The following is a 17,318-nucleotide window of genomic DNA, read 5'->3' as shown; positions in this document are numbered from 1 at the left end:
TAAGACATGGCACTAATTAATAAAGTATAGGTGATGTGATTTGTATTCTTAAATTATCTGTTACTTCCAATTTTTTTTGGCCTTTTTGAGACAGGGCCTCCCTGTAGCACTGGCTGGCTTGGAACTCACTATGTAGACCAAGCTGGCCTCAAATTCATAGATATCTGACTGTCTCTGCCTCCTGGGTGCTGGAATTAAACATGCAAGACATCACCAGGCATGTCTAGTACTTGGGAGGCAGAAGCAGGTGGATCTTTTTATTTTGATATATCACAGTGAAAGATTTATCGTCCTCTTTTTTTTTTTTTTTTTTTTTTTTTTTTTAAAAAAAAAAAAAAAAAAAAAAAAAAAAAAAAAAAAAAAAAAAAAAGATGTAAGACATCATGCCTAGCTAACATTTTTTTTTTATTATTTTATGTGCACAAGTGTATTGTCTGCACATGTTTAAGTGCACCTGTGTCATGTAATGCCTGTGAAGGTCGGAAGAGGGCATCTGATCCCCTGGAACTGGAATTATAGATGGCTGTTAGCCACCATGTGGGTTCTGAGACTTGAACCCAGGTCCTTAAGAGCAGCCAGTGCTCTTAACCACTGAGTCATCTCTCCAGCCCCACATTTAACTTTTTAAGGAACTACAAAATGATTTTCCAATGCAGCTGTACCATATTCCATTTTCTGTTGGATTTAACTCTCAGATCAAGATATAAAATGAAGACAAAGGAGACAGACATTATATATGATCTCTTCCTTCTTTTCTAACTTCCCCTTTAATCACCCTTGTTTCTCCATTCTTTTAATTCATTACAGATAACTCAGCTAATTATGCTACTGCCTTATTGTTCTAATTTACAAATTTGGATATTTTATTTTTTGGAACACAAGAGTTCTAGTTTATGATTTCAAGTTTTTCCATTTGTATTATAGTAAAAGATACATGTCACAAAGTATATCTTCTTGGAGCTGGTGATATGACTCAGGAGGTAAGAGTGCTTGCTGTACAAGCATGACAACTTGAGTTCAGATACCAAAAAGACAAAAAAAAAAAAAAAAGCTGGATGTGACTATGCAAAGTTGTAACTCCAGAACTGCTGGGATAGGAGAGGCAGAGACAAGAGAATCACTGAGGCTTTGTTGGCAGCCAGCCAGGTTCAGTAAGAGTCTCTGTCTCAAAGGAATAAAGCAGAAAGACAGGATACTTAATGTCCAATCAAGTGTCTATACATGTATAGGTATACACACACACACACACACACACACACACACACACACACACACACACACACAAAATGTATCATTTTGGACCAGGCATAGGATTCACACCTGCAATCTCAAAGTGGTAGTTTCAAAAACAAAACAAATCGGGTGTGGTGGACTGGTCTGTAATCCCAGGACATGGGAGGTAAAGGTAGGAGGATCAGGAGTTAGAGGTCATCATTGACTGCACACAGTGAGTTTGAAACTAGCCTGGGCTACAGTGAGATCCTGTCTCAAAAAAAAAAAAAAATCACCATCTTAGGAGGATGGGGATACACAGCTCATTGACAGAGCTCTTACCTAGCATATGGTAAGGCCTTGAGTTCTATCCCTAGCACCACAAAAACAAAACAGAAGTCAATTATGACCCTGGCTGGAGTGCAACTCAGTAGTAGAATGCTGGCCTAGCAGAAACATGAAAGTTGGCTTTTTTATATTCTATCCTTATCACCACACAAAAAAGTTAAATTTACCATCTTGCCCATTATTTTTTTTATGTATATGAGTGTATTGCCTGCATGTATGTGAGTGCACCCATGTAGTGCAATGCAGCGGAGGTCAAAAGAGGGCTTTGGATTCCCTTGGAACTGGAGTTAAGGACAGTTCATAGCTGCCATATGGGTGCTGGGAATCAAACCTGGGTCCTCTGCAAGAGCAGTCAGTGTTCTTAACCACTGAGCCATCGCTCCAACCCCAACCTTGCCCATTTTTAACTGAACAGTTCAGTGGTATTAAATATATCCATATTAGCCAGGCATGAGAGCAAATGCCAGCACGTATGAAGCAGGATCAGGTGGATCTCTAGGCCAATCAAGGCTACATAGTAAGACTGTCTTTAGAAAAAGTAGACTTGCTGGGCGTGGTGGCTCATGCCTTTAATCCCAGCACTCAGGCGGCAGGGGCAGGCAGATCTCTGTGAATTCAAGGCCAGCCTGGTCTACATAGTGAGTTCTAGGACAGCTGGGGCTATAGGGAGACACTGTCTCAAAAAGACCAAAACAAAAAAAGAAAAGTAGACTTGTTGTTGAAGAGATGGCTCAGCGGTTAAGAGCACTGGGTGCTCTTCCAGAGGATATGGATTTGGTTCCCAGTACCATACGGCAGCTAACCACCACCCATAACTCCAGTTTCAGGGGACCCAAAATACTCTGACTTCAGGGATTACATGTAACAGGTGCACTTATATACATGTAGGCAAAACACATACATGTTAGGAAAAAGCACTCATACACAGAAAATTTAAAAAGTAGACACATACAATATTTGTCTGTGATTGGCTTATTTCACTTAGCATAATGTTAAAGGTTGACTAATATGATAGCATGTGCTCTAGTTTCCTTTCCATTGTTGTGATAAACACCATGACCAAGAGTAACTTGGAGGAGAAATGGGTTTATCTTACATTTCCTCATTACATCTATCTATCTATTGAGGAACTCAAGGCAGGAATGCTTGCTAGTTCATGCAGCATTACCTCCAACCAGGGAACTCACCCACAGCCAAGTACAGCAGAAAGCATGGATGAATACTGCTTGCTGGCTTGCTCTCTGGCTTGCACCTCAGACCATGCTTAGTTAGCTTTGTAAAAAATTTCTTTTATTCTAGCTGGGGGTAGAGGCACCGGCCTTTAATCTCAGCACTTGGGAGGTAGAGTCAGGCAGATCTCTGTGAGTTTGAGGCCAGCCTGGTCTACATAGCGAGTTCCAGGCCATTGGGGACTACAGGGAGATCCTGTCTCAAAAGGACACCCCCCCCAAAGGCATGGATCACCACTTCCAGCTCCTTAGCTAGTTTTCTAATACAGTTCAAGACCACCTCCCTAAGGGTGGTAAAGCCAACAGTAGGCTGGTCTGTCCTATATCAATTAATAATCAAGAAAATCCCTCACAAGATATTCCCACAGGCTAATCTTTCAAGTAAGACTTTAAAAAAAATTTTTTTTTGGCTCTTTTTGAGACAGGGTCTCCCTATAGTCCCCAGCTGGCCTGGAACTCACCACATAGATCAGGCTGGCCTTGAACTCACCGAGTTCTGAGTTTGAAGGCATGTGCCACCACACCTGCCTTCAAGTAAGACTCTTGTAGCTGATTCTAGGCTGTGGCAAGTTAACAGTTAATGCCAACTAGGACATATTACATAATTTCCTTCCTTTTGAAGATTAAATATACTACATAACATGAATATACTATGTCTTTCTTATCCATTTACCAACTGGACAAATGAGTTGTTTCTATGCTTTAACTATAATAAACAATGCTGCAATGAACCTGTCTTAGTCCTGCTTTCAGTTCTCTTAAGTATACATTCAGAAGTGGAGTTACTAGTCATAAAATAATCCTAAATATCATTTCTTTTCTAAAAAAATTTATTATTTTTATTTTTTATGTATATGATTGCCTGCATGGATGTTAAATGCACCTGTGTCATGTAAACAAAAAATCAAATAGAGTTTTTCAGTAAAACCTGGGTTTATACTAATGAGGTACCTTACAGGTGGGGCCCTACATAGCTTCAGGCTGGGGCTGGTGACCAGAAAGACCAAGCATTTACAGGCTGGAAAGTTCAACCCTACCCACCCTTGTAAGAAGAGGGATGGTGGCTAGAGAATAAGCTCCATAGATACTTCTTTTTTTTTCTTTATTATTTTTATTTTATGTGAATGAGTGTATTGCTTGCATGTGTATAAGTGCACCCATGTCAGGCAATGCCTGCCCGGTCCTCTGCAAGAACAGGCAGTGCTTTTAGCTGCTGTTAACCAGCATCCACATGGCAGCTAACGACCGTCTCTAACTCCAGCCCTCTTCTGACCTCTGCAGGCATTACACAACATTGAGTGCACTAACCTGTATACAAGCAATACACTCATACACATAAAGTAAAAATAAGTAAAACACTGAAGAAAAAAATTTAATTACATTACTTATTTGGGGGTAAACATGGGCACACACTCTTTCTCTGTGTCTACACACTCTTTCTCTAAATAAATAACTCTTTAAAAATAATCCATCCTGGCATGGTAGTCAGTGTGTAGAATCTAGCAGTCAGGAGGCTGAGGCAGAACAATGACCTCATTAACTTCTAGGCCAGTAGGTGCTACAAAAAAAAAAATTGAAAATATTGAAAAAATTAACTAGGCCAAGGGAGAGTTGCTAAAAAATTCTGAGAGTGGGGGATGGGACACATCTTTAGGGTTATTTAAAACAAAGCATCTAATCTTAACACTATTTTAAGTTATCTCCAAATGGCCTAATAGCTATAGGCAATACAAAAGGAAAAAGCAGCCAGGCCTGGGGTACACGCCTTTAAACCCAGCACTTGGGAGTCAGAGGCAGGCAGATCTTCGTGGGTTCAAGGCCAGCCTGGTCTACATAGTTCCAGGATAGCTGGGGCTTCAGGGAGAACCTGTCTCAAAAAAGACAAAAAGGGGGAGGGGGGGAATTGAAATTAGAATGTAAAATGACTTTTAACTCATGTGTGACTCCAAAATGGAAGCAGTATTTTCCAAATTGTAATTGTTATGACTTCTGTTCATTATTGATTGACCTTTAACTTTCACAAAATACATATTAATAGCTGTTCTAAGTAGTAGTGATTCAGGTTTGCATTCTTCTCCTATGACCAAGGACTTGAGGGTAACCATTAGGCAAGACAAACTGGCTGTGCAGCCTACACTGGCCTTCAGAGGACTTTTTTAACAAACTGGCCCAGATGTCCTCTACCATGAAAAAGCAGGTAAGTATTTAAAATGAATTTAAGATCATTTCAACGACTTATAAGACTTTTAAAGATTTAAACCTGGGCTGGAGAGATGGCTCAGTGGTTAAGAACACTGGCTGTATCTGAAGACCCTGCTTTGTATCCCAGCACCCACATGGCAGCTAACAACTGCCCGTAACTCCACTCCCAGGAGATCCAACAGCTTCTTCTGTCCTCCAAGAGCATTTGACAACATGGGTGCACTCATCTACACGCAGGCAATACACTCACACATACAAAAATAATAAAGTTGCACGACACGGGTGCACTCACCTACATGCAGGCAATACACACAAACACATAAAAATAATAATAAATATATTGCCTGTATGTAGGTGAGTGCACCCGTGTGGTGCAACGCCTCGGAGGTCAGAAGAGAGCTTCAGATTCTCCTGGAACTGGAGTTAAGGATGGTTTATAGCTGCCATGTGGGTGCTGGGACTCGAAACTGGTCCTCTGCAAGAGCAGTCAGTGCTCTTAACCGCTAAGCCATCTCTTCAGCCCCAATAAATAAAATATTTTTCAAAAGAAAGATTTAAAACCCATACTTTAAGCACTGAGTGTGGTGGTACACACCTCTGATCTCCCAGCACTCAAGAGGTAGGAGGATCTGGAGTTCAAGGTCACCCTGAACTACCCAGGGAGTGGAGGCCAGCTAGGGCTATACCCTGTTTCAAAACAAAAACAAAACACAACAAAAATTGATTAAATTTTAGCTTCATCATTTATACATCACCCACTGTATATTAAAGTACTGTTGGGCTGAGCATGGTGGTGTATGCCTCAAATTCCAGCAATTGGGGAGGCAGAGAGCAGATGTCTGATAGTTCAAGGTCAGCATGGTCTACATAGCAAGTTCTAGTGTAGATATAACTCTGTAGTAGACTGGTTGCCTAGCATGAGCAAAGTGCTAGATTACATCCCTAGCATTGAGGATATGTACACACTATATATGTGTGTATAAATATATATACTATATGCATATATACATAGCATATACACACACAGATATGTAAAGTAACAGGATTCCAAAAGTTGGACATGGTGGCATATACTTATAATCTCACCATTCATGAGGATGGGGTAGGAGGACTACCACCAGTTCAAGGCAAGCCTGGGCTACATAGTTAAACCTTGCTTCAAAATTCCCCAGCTAGGCCTGGTGACAGACTGAATCTGTATTCTCAGCTACTCAGGAGTTTCAGACGGGAGGATAGCTGCAGCCCAGGACTTTATGGCCAACTTGGGCAACTTAAGACTGTCCACCTGGGGGGAAAATAAAAGGGAAAAAAAGAAATTCTGAGCCTGGTGTGGTGGCCCGCCTTTAAACCCAGCACTTGGGAGGCAGAGGCTGGGCAGATAGATCTCTTGAGATTGAGGGCAGCCTGGTCTCCATAGTGAGTTCCAGGACAGCTGTGGCTACAGGGAGACCTTTGTCTTCAAAAGAAAGAAATTCTGGAAGTGAAATGCTACACTGAGGTTGAACTGATCTGACTAACTTGGTGCTGAGGAGGAAAGTGAAAACTGAGATGTGTTACTGATGAGCCCAAGAAGGCGCTTAGCCACTTACCCTGAGATTTATTTAATGAGAATGGATCGCAGGTTTCCACAGGTCGTCCCACTGCCAGTAAGAAGATAGTCGTGAACCTTGGGTCCCTTTTTTCACTAGTCAACAGTCACCCTCACCTACACGCGAATATTTTTGACTGAATGAAAATCTCCTTTACTCATATTGGTACCCAACCCCGGAGTTGTGACCCCACAAATTATCTCCAATAAGCCTTTTATGACTCATCCCAAAGAGCTAAGAAAGCAAAGAGGAAAGCTCTGGGGACACCTGTACAGGCTGGGAACAATCAAGAGCCAACGGGGCCTACACCAACCAAACCTCCCGGAGAAGACAAGGGGGTTCGTAGGGGACTGAACCTCCGCTGGCCCACACGGAGGAGGCCGAGGGGCCGCAGATCCATAACCCCCCACCTGGGGGGCGCTGAGAAACCCGGGGGGTATACCCCCCAAAGTGAGTACCTAGGAAGCTACGGCACAGAGAGTGGCTCCGGGCTCGCATTACGGAGGCCGGGGCCTGGGGCGGGCCAACCGCGCCTGCTGGCTGGGGTTCCGCGCTCCGAGGCGGCAGTGACAGCAGAGATCGCAGGGAGACAGACACGTCACGCTTCAAGAGGCTCCCGGCTCCCCAACCTGGGCAAGTTGCCGCACTCACGTCGAGTGGTCTTCTTCAGGGCTCCCTTCACGCATCAAGGGATTTCTCCTGCCCTAACCCAGCAGCCAGTTGCTGCCCGACGCAGCCATCCTTAGTGTTTGTTTTCATCCGCTTCGGTGAAGGCGGTGGGGAGACAGAGCGTTGTGGGGAAAATGTAGCTGCCTAACCTCAGCTGCACTTTCGTTACAGCACAGACGCCCTATTTAGTTCTTTGGTACCTCAAAGTCTCCATTTTAAAAAGTATGTTTCTTCCTCGGGCAAATCTTTTAATCAATTTTTTTAATCCTCTTAAGAGAAATGAAAGTGGGCTGAAAGGGAACTTTTAGAGAGGGAGGTTTTGGGGCTTTGTGTGGAATATGCGGCAGCGAAGCGCAGGTGCGGCGGCCGCGGTATTGTAGCCGAGGTGGGGCGGGCGCTAACGTGGAGGGGCGGTGCTGCTGCTGCGCTCCGTGGCGGCCGGTGGGAGGCCTCAGGTTCCGGACGGGGCGGCTCCGGCTGGGGTGGGCGGAGTGTGTTCCTGGCAGCTACCGGAGAGGTGGAGACCTGCCCGCGCTGACTGTGTGGCCGAGCCCTCAGACTTCGGTATCTTTTGCTATTTTGAGACAGGGTCTTACAGTGTAGCTCAGGCTGGCTTAGAACTCGGATTCTAGCATTACAGGCCAGCATTCCTGGCTTGGGAGTTTGCTTGAGACCGGGGCTCCTGTAGTCCAAGCTGGCCTCGAATTCCTGATCCTCCCGCCTTCACCTCCCAAGAGCTGAGTGTCAGGAGTGAGCCACCATGCCTAGCTTAGAGATATTTTTTTTTCCCAGAATCAATTTCCTTTTTTAAAAAAATTACATGTATGTATTGGAGGAGGGGTATTGCCCTGGTATGCATGTGGAGGTCAGATGACAAGTTGGCGAGAGTTGGTTCTTTCCTTCCACCGTGTGAGGCCCAGGAATCCAAACTCAGATTGTCACCTGCAAGCACCTTCACCTGCTGAGTCACCATGCTGGCCCTTGATAATCTGTTTTGAAGGTGTGTTGTAAAATAAGGCCAGGGCCCCCAAACCTAGTTCCCTCAGCCTCTCCTTTCTTGCTGGCCAATCTTCCTAGCCCCCAGACTCGGGACATTGTGGGTCTCCAGACACAGTCATGGACTCTTGGTTTTTCTTTGTTCCCCTGTTAGACTGGTTTGAGCACCCCCACATCTGTCTTGCACTTCTAAGGTGGAGGAGCCATAGGACTCTGGATAACAAACCTATCTTTCATTAAGGTGGTTATGACTTGTCAGTTGTTTCCTTACCCACATTGATAGACCTCTTTTACCCTGTGAATAGTTGCGCCATCAGTTGAAATGCAAGACCTTAAATGAACGATTGATTCTCCCATTGTGTTTAAACTGGACCAAATTTGTAGTGCAGCAGTTAGTGGAGAAAACTTGAGAATTACAGGTACAGGGCTAATGTCTTTGGTCGTTTTCTAATTATTTTTTCTTTTAACACTTACAGAGAGAAGTATAAATGTCAGATCATTTAACTGATAATTGTTGAATTCTGACACTTCCTTCTTGTGCCAGCATCTTCATTCGGTAAAGTTCAGAGAAAGCAGAAGATACAGCCATCACCTTTGCTATGGCTATACCAATTACAGTGCTTGACTGTGATCTCTTGCTGTATGGCCGAGGTCACCGGACATTGGACCGGTTTAAGCTGGATGATGTGACAGATGACTACTTGATGTCCATGTACGGATTTCCTCGACAGTTCATTTATTACTTGGTGGAGCTCTTGGGGGCAAGTCTTTGTCGACCTACTCAGAGATCCAGGGCTATTGGCCCAGAGACACAAATCCTTGCAGCACTGGGCTTCTATACCTCTGGTTCCTTTCAGACTCGGATGGGAGATGCGATAGGGATCAGTCAAGCCTCTATGAGTCGTTGTGTTGCCAATGTCACTGAAGCACTTGTGGAACGGGCCTCACAGTTCATTCACTTTCCAGCTGATGAAGCTTCTGTGCAGTCTCTAAAGGATGAATTCTATGGGTTAGCAGGGATGCCAGGGGTGATAGGAGTGGTTGACTGTATCCATGTGGCAATCAAGGCACCAAATGCTGAAGATCTTTCTTATGTAAACCGCAAAGGTCTGCATTCTTTAAACTGTCTGGTGGTATGTGACATCAGAGGGGCACTAATGACTGTGGAGACAAACTGGCCAGGCAGCCTACAAGACTATGCTGTGCTGCAGCAGTCTTCTCTAAGCAGTCGGTTTGAGGCTGGAATGCACAAAGACAGCTGGCTTCTAGGTAAGTTTGCAGATATAAATCTTCTACATAATAGAAAAATTATATAGTAGAATGGACGAAATAGGAGATTTTATGAGCCTAGTATCCTGGTTTCTTTGAAACTTCAGGTGAGAACTCAGCCTTAATTTTTTTTCTTTCATTATTATCATTATTTTTATTATTGTTGCTGTGCTGGGACCTTTGCCTTATTTAAACCCCTAGCCTTGAGCTTTAATCTTTAAGAAATCAACATTTAAGGAGCTGGAGAGATAGCTCAACAGTTAAAAGCACTGGCTGCTCTAGAAGAGAACCTGAATTCCCTTCCCAACACTCACATGGCAGTCAATTCCAGTTCTAAAGGATCTCATGCCCTCTTTTGGCCTCTGTAGATATTGCACAACATGGGTGTAAATACATGCAGGCAAAACACTCATTCACATAAAAATGAATTTAAAATACTGAATCTGGGCTAGAGAGATGGCTCAGTGGTTAAGAGCACAGGTTTTTCTTGCAGAGGACCTGGATTTGATTCCCAGCATCCGCATGGCTGCTAACAGCTCTCTGTAACTCCAGTTCCAGGGGATCTGATGCCCTTTTCTGACCTCTGTAGGCATTTCACAAAATGAATACACTTACATACATGCAACCAATATACTCATACACATAAAGTAAAAATAAAACATTTTTTAAAAATTGAATCAGCATTTAAGCTGGGTGTTGTGATACACACTTGTAATCTCAGCACTGGGGAGGCGGAGGCAGAAGAATCTCAAGCTTCAGGCTCAGCCTGAGCTTCATAAATTGTTCCAGGCCAATTTGAGATATATAGGGAGAGACTGTGTCTCAAAAGTAAAAGGGGTGCCAGGCCAGGCATGGTGGCAAAAGCCTTTAATGCCTATGACGCCCTGGGTGCAGTCCCCAGCACTGCATGAACTAGGTATGTTGGTGCATACCTGTAATGCCAGTACTCAGAAAGTGAAGAGAGGAGGATAAGAAGTTCAAGGTCATCCTCTGCTACTTGGGGAGCTTGAAGCCAGCTTGTGATAGATGAGACCCTGTCTCAATTAAAAGTAGCTGGGTGTGGTGGCACATGCCTTTAACCCAGCACTCAATGGACAGCTCATAATCTGCCTGTAACTCTAGTTCCAGGGGATCCGATGCCCTCTTCTGGCCTCTGCAGGTATCCGTACCTACATGCACTTAACACACAAAAGCAGGCAGATCTCTGAGTTCGATGCCAGCCTGGTCTACATAGTGAGTTCCAGACCAGCTGGGGCTACAGGGAGACCCTGTCTCAAAAAGACAAAAAAAAAGTTATATCAGCATTTTTACAAAAGAGGAAACTGAGGCACACAATATTTGTTATTTCTTGTTGTGTTTTCTATTTTTTATTTATTTATTTTTTTGAGCCCAGGTCTCCTTGTAGCTCCAGCTGGCCTGGAACTCACTATGTAAACCAGGCTGGCCTCGATCTTACAGCGGTCCTCCTGGCTCTGCCTCCCAAGTGCCGGGATGAAGGCGTGCGCCAAGCCTGACTGTTTTGTTGCTTTGAGATGGGTGTCCTATTCTTTCCCAGACTGGCTTTAAGCCCCTGATCATCTTGCCTCATCCTTCCAAGTAGCTGGAATTACAGGTCCATACCATCACACTCCACTTTAAGTTCCTTTTTTTTTTTTTTTAATATTTTACTATTTTTATTTTATGTGTACAAGTGTATTGCCTGCATGTATGTGAGTGCTCCTGTGTTGTGCAGTGCCTCAGAGGTCAGAAGAGAGCTTCAGATTCCCCTGGAACTGGAGTTAAGGACGGTTCGTAGCAGCCATATGGGTGTTGGGAATCGAACTCGGGTCCTCTGTAAGAGCAGTCAGTGTCTTAACCACTGAGCCATCTCTCCAGCCCCTTAAGTTCCTTTTTAAACTATCCCTTCCTGTCCTTATTCTCAGCTATCCCTTCAGGGTGTATTACCTAAACTTCTCTAAATATACCTACTCCCTTAAACTATTCGATTCTAGTTCTTTATTTCTTCAGCTCTTGGACTAGGGCTGTTTAGCAGCTTTGGGGAAAATCTCCCAGAATGTCTTATGGATCATATAAGCAATTATAATCCATTCAGCATCTGATCCTAATCCCCTCCCAAGTGTCTGTTTTCTAGTGGTGCTTGAAGTATAACCAGCTAATGACTATGAAACATTTTTAAAAAATGCATTTTTATTAGTGTGTGTGTGTGTGTGTGTGTGTGTGTGTGATGTATGTGGGGGTACATGCAAGCCCCAGTGTACGTGGGGATATCAGAGGAGAACTTTGTGGAATTGATGCTCTCACACCTTTGCATGGGTTTCAGGGGTTGAATTAAGGTTGTCAGGCATATGTGGCAAGTGCTTTATCTGAGCGATCTTGCCTTGACCCCTGTTTGATTTTGGAGACAGGGTCTTGCTCTGAGCCCCAAAGTGCCTATCACATTTCCTACTACATAGGAGGTGTTCAGTGAGTTATAAATTTTAAAAAAAAATTTTTATTTTGTGTGTATGAATGATTTGCATGTAAGTGTACCCATGTCATGCAATGCCTGAAGAGGCCAGAAGAGGGCGTCAGATCCCTCTGGAACTGCAGCTAACAAATGGTTGTTAGCTGCTATGTGGGTGCTGGGAACCAAACCTGGGTCCTCCACAAAAGCAGCCAGTGTTCAAACCACTGAACCATCCCTCCAGCCAGCTGAACATCTATTTTTTTTCTCTTCAAAATTGCCTTATTGCTATCTGATTACAAGGGAGTGTAATGGCTAGCATCCTAGTTTGCTTCCTAATAAACACCATGAGCCATCCATTTTTTTTCTTTTTTTGAGCCATCCATTTTTAAAATTTAGTATTTACTAAGAATGAGTTCATTTAAAAGAGTAAAATGGTGGGTGTGTTGGTGCATACCTGTAATCCCAGCATTTGGAAGGTGGAGGCAAGATCAGAAGTTCAAGAGCCTGAACCTCTTGAGACCCTGTTTCAAGGAACAAAACAAAAGGGAAAACTGCAGATATGATGGCTCATGCCTGTAATACCAGCACTTGAGAGGCTGAGGCAGGAGGATTGCTATGAATTCAAGGCCAGTTTGGGCTACATAGGGAGTTCTAGGTCAGTCTGAGCTACAGAATGAGACTTTGTCTCAAAAGGGAGAAGTCAGCTAAATATAAACCTTAAAAATTTGTGAGACATCTTAGTTATTTTCAGTTAATCCAGTCTTAGATACATAAGCTCCTGAATGAAAGAAGCCTTTTATTTTTTCTGGAACAGTGGCCAGCTCTGTCTGAGCAGTCCCAACTGTTTACTGAACTTGATGGTGGGTCAGGAGTACAGTGACTGAGCTGGTTCTCTAGGGCCCATTGTCTGTAAGGGATTTATAAGAAGTTGCACCTCTGTGTGAGTTGCTTTATTTGTCAGAGGTGATGAGTCAGGACAATGAAACATTCTAGAAAATGCTGTTGGGTTAGGACTTTGCTCCCCGATTTTGTTCGTTTTTGTTAGGACTTCCAAGAATCATTTGATAAGGAAGTCACTTAGGGAAATGCCTGGTATGTATTATTTGAATTAACTTTTTTTTTTTTTTTGGTCTTCTTGAGACAGGGTCTCCCTGTAGCCCCAGCTGTCCTGGAACTCATTATGTAGACCAGGCTGGCCTTGAACTCACAGAGATCTGACTGCCTCTGCCTCCCAAGTGCTGGGATTAAAGGCGTGCACCACCACACCCGGCTGAATTAACTTTTGATTTCATTTCCCTCTCATTATTACTCTGCTTCATTATATTCACATCTGTCTAGTTCCTCTGTTACAAAAGCCTGGTTATAGTGAGTGAGTATCTAAGAATGCAGAACGCCAGCATTCTGGGGGCTGCTACAGATACGGGGACTTCTGTTGTCTTCTCCGCACTGAGAGGATAAATTATTGTGCCATGGAAAGGTCTGGAATCCCTAGGTCATGCATTCAGACTTGAAATTTTCCTCAAGTGATTTTGGTAGGATTCTTTTTCTCTCTTGAATGTTTCCTCTTTAGAGATTATGTAGGATTGCTACCCTGTTTGAGCAGTTTTATTAAGCCTTTTATTAAAGAACAGTATCTCTGAAGTTGAAAATTCACTGGGAATGGTGGCATGCACATCTATAATCCCAGCACTTGGAAAGTGGAGGAAGGATCAGGAAAAGTTCCAGGCTAGCCTGAGGTACATGAGATCCTGTCTCAAGAAGAGAAAATATAAAAAAAGAGAACGACTAAGTGTGGTGGTGCATGCCTTTAATTCCAGCACTCAGAAGGCAGAGGCAGTCGGATCTCTGTGAGTTTGAGGCCAACCTGATCTACATAGCAAGTTCCAGGCCAGCTAGAGTTACATAGTGAGACCATGTCTCAAATAAATAAATAAACGGAAAATAAAGAAAATTTCAAGGGCTGCAAGCTGTAGCTCGGAAGCAAAATGCTTCCTAACGTGTAAGGCCATGAGTTACATCCCCAACAAAGTTTAAAAAACAAACAAAAAACCCCACTAAAGCCGGGTGTGGTGGCATATGCCTTTAATCCCAGCACTTGGGAGGCAGAGGCAGGCAGATCTCTGTGAGTTCAAGGCCAGCCTGGTCTACATAGTGAGTTCTAGGACAGCTGGGGCTACAGGGAGACCCTGTCTCACACAAAACAAAACAAAAAAACCCACTTAGAAAAACGAATCCAAGAATTGTATTGTATTCCTGTCAGTGCTTATTCCTCCTTCCTTCAGACACTTTCAGATTTGGCTTTCCTCAGCTCACAGCTTTTTCCTCCACTGATTTTAATCAAGGATATTCCCAGCCGAGTTTACCTTATGCTCCTGAACTGCATGCATATTTTTTTTAAAATGGGTTCTCACTATATAGCCCAGGCTAGCCTCAACCTGGTGATCTTCCTGCCTCAGCCTCCCGAGCACAGAGATTAGTGATTTATGCCACTCACACTGGGCTTTACATTCATGCCCCCACAATGGAGAAAGGGGGGGGGAATGAAGAAGATGAAGAACTGTGGGCAGAGTGAACTACAGGGAGAGGGGGAAGGGCCAGTCAATGGTTCCTTCCCTCCCTCCTTCCTTATTTTTGGTGGTTCTTCAAAGATTTTTACTGGACATTTCCTTCCAGAATATAGGGATACTCAGCCACAGGGCCATAGCCAGCCACTGCACCCACTTCACTTATGACTCAGCCTGACACAGACTGCCATGGCCACCAGAGCAGGAGGGTGAACTCCAGCAGTCACTTCTCCAGAGGTGAATAGCTGAGTGGCTTCTTAGTCAGGTCCCTATTGCTAATGGCATGTGGCAGCAGCAGGAGTGCTTCAGGCCCTGGGCATCCTCTTCAGTGTACTTGGCCTTCAGTAGCCCAGGTGGGCTTCTTGCTTATTGCCAATCTTGCCGCAGGTGAAGCAGTGCACTTGTATGGTCATGGCAGCATCTAGTTCATGCTTGCTTTTTTTTTTTTTCAATGCATTTCTTTTTTAAATTTTAATTTTATGTGTATGAGTGCATTGCCTGCATGTAAGTGAGTGCACCCGTGTCGTGCAATGCCTCAGAGGTCAGAAGAGGGTTTCAGATTCCCCTGGAATTGGAGTTAAGGAGAGTTCGTAGCCGCCATGTGGGTGCTGGGAATCGAACCCTGGTCCTCTGCAAGAGCAGTCAGTGCTCTTAACCACTGAGCCATCTCTCCAGCCCCCATTCTTGCTTTTAAAAAAAATTTATTTTATGTGTATGAGTGTTGTGCCTGCATGTATATAAGTGCACCATGTGTGTGCAGTGCCCAAAGAGGTCAGAAGAGGACGTTGAATCCTCTAGAACTGGAGTTATGGGTGGTTGGTAGCCACCATGTGGGTGCTGGGAACTGAACCCAGGTCCTCTGCAAGAGCAGCCAGTGCTTTTAACTGCAGAGCCATCTCTCCAGTCTCTAGTTCATGCTTGGTTTCTTAATGTAGTGCTTTTCCCTTGGATTTTATGTATGCTTTGACTCCAGAGGCTATTATTTTCTTGTCCTTCTTCAGTATGTGTTTCCAAATTTCACTTCCTTTTTTGCTGTTTTTGTTTTGTGAGATGGTTCCACTGTGTAGTTCAGGCCAGCCTGCAGCTTTGAGGCAGCTCTGCCTCAGCCTCTTGATCACTGAGATTACAGTCATGTGTTACAACACTAGCCTGAATTTAGCTTTTTGTAAAAAAAATTTATTTTCATTTTATGTGTATGTTATTTTTATGTGCAGGAGTGTTTGGCCCACATGTATGCATGTGTACCATGTGTATGCCTGGTACCCAAAGAAGCCAGAAGAGGGTGTTGGATCCCCTGGAACTGGAGTTATAGGCAGTTGTGAGCTGCTGTGTAGGTTCTGGGAGCTAAACTCAGGTCCTTTGCAAGAGCAGCAAATGTTCTTAACCCCTGGCCATCTCCCCAACCTAGAATTTCTTTTTGTTTGTAGTCCATTCATAATCACTTATCTCTTTGGCTTTCCACACAGGTGACAGTTCTTTCTTTCTGCGTTCCTGGCTCATGACTCCACTTCCTATTCCTGAAATTCCAGCAGAATATCGCTATAACAGAGCCCATTCTACAACTCACAGTGTGATCAAGAAGACTTTGCGCACCCTCTGCTCCCGTTTCCGCTGCCTGGATGGATCAAAGGGAGCACTGCAATACTCACCAGAGAAGTCCAGCCATATCATCTTGGCATGTTGTGTCCTCCACAACATTTCCCTGGAGCACGGGATGGATGTTTGGTCCTCTCCAGTGACTGGACCCATGGAACAGCCCCCTGAGGAGGACTATGAGCAAATGGAGTCCCTGGACTTAGAGGCTGACCGCACCCGGCAAGAGCTGGTGCTCACTCATTTTACCTAGTATGGAAGGTGGAGGAGGAGGGAGACTTTCCCCCTCACCAGCCCAGTGCAGTTCTGTCATCCAGCGTGACTGAGTGTGCACACTTGTCATAGTTGGTATTTGATCTGTTTTAGAAGGGTGGACTTACGCTAGCCCTTGCAAATATGTCAACCCAAACCAAGACAGTGTTTCCCTCATATGCAATGAACACCAGGCTGTGTACTACTCATTCGAAAGTTCCCTTGTCACCAACAGCAAAATCATAGTAAAGAAAAAACAGCATATAACCAAACTTTTTAATTTTTGCTTCAATTATCAGGAAATTTCAAATGAAAAGTTTTTGTTTATACTGATTGTTTTTGCTGGTTTGTTTATTTGAGACAGTTTTAGTATGCAGCCCAGGCTAGCCTGGTGCTCACTATATAGCCCAGGTTGGCATGGAGCTTGCCACAATCCCCCTGCTTCAATTTCCCAAGTGCTTAGCCGGGCATGGTGGCACACACCTTTAATCCCAGCACTTGGGAAGCAGAGGCAGGCAGATCTCTGTGAGTTCCAGGACAGCTGGGGCCATAGGGAGACCCTGTCTCAAAAAGACCAAAAAAAAAAAAACCCCAAAAAAACAAAAAACAAAACCAAACTTCCCAAGTGCTGAGATTACACATAAATGCCACCATTCCCAGTATTGTGAATTATTTTAGTTTTTCTTATGTAGGAAGATATGAAGAATGTGAAGAATGAATTTAGTTGAGGAATGATCTAATATAAGTAAATGAGCCACTTGCTTCGCATGTGGGAGGTTCTGATCACTAGAACTGAGAAAAAAGGAACTGCTGGTCTGCATTTGTGGGTTTGTTTCGAGGAGAACATTGAGGAGGATCTCAAGCCTCCATCTTTAGTGTGCACTAACTGGACTGATTTGTGTCTAGATATAGAGGGAAACATATGGACTCTAGACTTTCTCAGCTTTGA

General features: G+C 43.9%; 2 protein-coding genes and 1 pseudogene across 10 annotated transcripts in view; 1 reads left to right on the top strand and 2 right to left on the bottom strand.

Annotated features, from left to right (window-relative positions):
* The window catches only part of Atg13 (autophagy related 13), a 42,543-nt gene extending 34,969 nt beyond the window's left edge, over window positions 1-7,574 (bottom strand). The window contains exons 1-2 of one of the 8 annotated variants that reach the window (XM_029568555.1): window positions 7,039-7,574; window positions 6,581-6,696 (exon numbers count right to left, since the gene is read on the bottom strand). The gene's annotated coding sequence lies outside the window, so the exon portion shown is untranslated. The remainder of the gene's footprint in view (window positions 1-6,580; window positions 6,697-7,038) is intronic. The other 7 variants (XM_029568556.1, XM_008843546.3, XM_008843543.3 and 4 more) reach the window with 7 other exon arrangements.
* A 95-nt stretch (window positions 7,575-7,669) lies between these two features.
* On the top strand, window positions 7,670-16,702 carry Harbi1 (harbinger transposase derived 1). 2 transcript variants are annotated; one of them, XM_008843542.2, is made up of 3 exons: window positions 7,670-7,813; window positions 8,722-9,514; window positions 15,991-16,702. In XM_008843542.2, the coding sequence occupies exons 2-3, from the start codon at window positions 8,845-8,847 to the stop codon at window positions 16,368-16,370; spliced, it is 1,050 nt and encodes a 349-aa protein (XP_008841764.1). In that variant the 5' UTR covers window positions 7,670-7,813; window positions 8,722-8,844; the 3' UTR covers window positions 16,371-16,702. The 2 variants fall into 2 exon arrangements, with proteins under 2 accessions (XP_008841764.1, XP_029424435.1); XM_029568575.1 differs by lacking the exon at window positions 7,670-7,813 and adding an exon at window positions 7,834-8,249.
* On the bottom strand, window positions 14,748-14,937 carry LOC108491343 (annotated as a pseudogene).
* Window positions 16,703-17,318: the final 616 nt, after the last annotated feature.

The sequence above is a fragment of the Nannospalax galili genome, unplaced genomic scaffold (assembly GCF_000622305.1).
Source record: "Nannospalax galili isolate Female #2095 unplaced genomic scaffold, S.galili_v1.0 scaffold1200, whole genome shotgun sequence".
Taxonomy (NCBI): domain Eukaryota; kingdom Metazoa; phylum Chordata; class Mammalia; order Rodentia; family Spalacidae; genus Nannospalax; species Nannospalax galili.
This window is presented reverse-complemented; position numbering and strand designations above follow the sequence as displayed.

What these genes read in the sequence shown, in the direction of transcription:
- Harbi1 (XM_008843542.2), top strand. Translation starts at nt 8,845, where the DNA reads ATGGCTATACCAATTACAGTGCTTGACTGTGATCTCTTGCTGTATGGC. An exon ending in CAAAGACAGCTGGCTTCTAG is followed by an intron (nt 9,515 to 15,990) that starts GTAAGTTTGCAG and finishes CTTTCCACACAG; the next exon opens with GTGACAGTTCTTTCTTTCTG.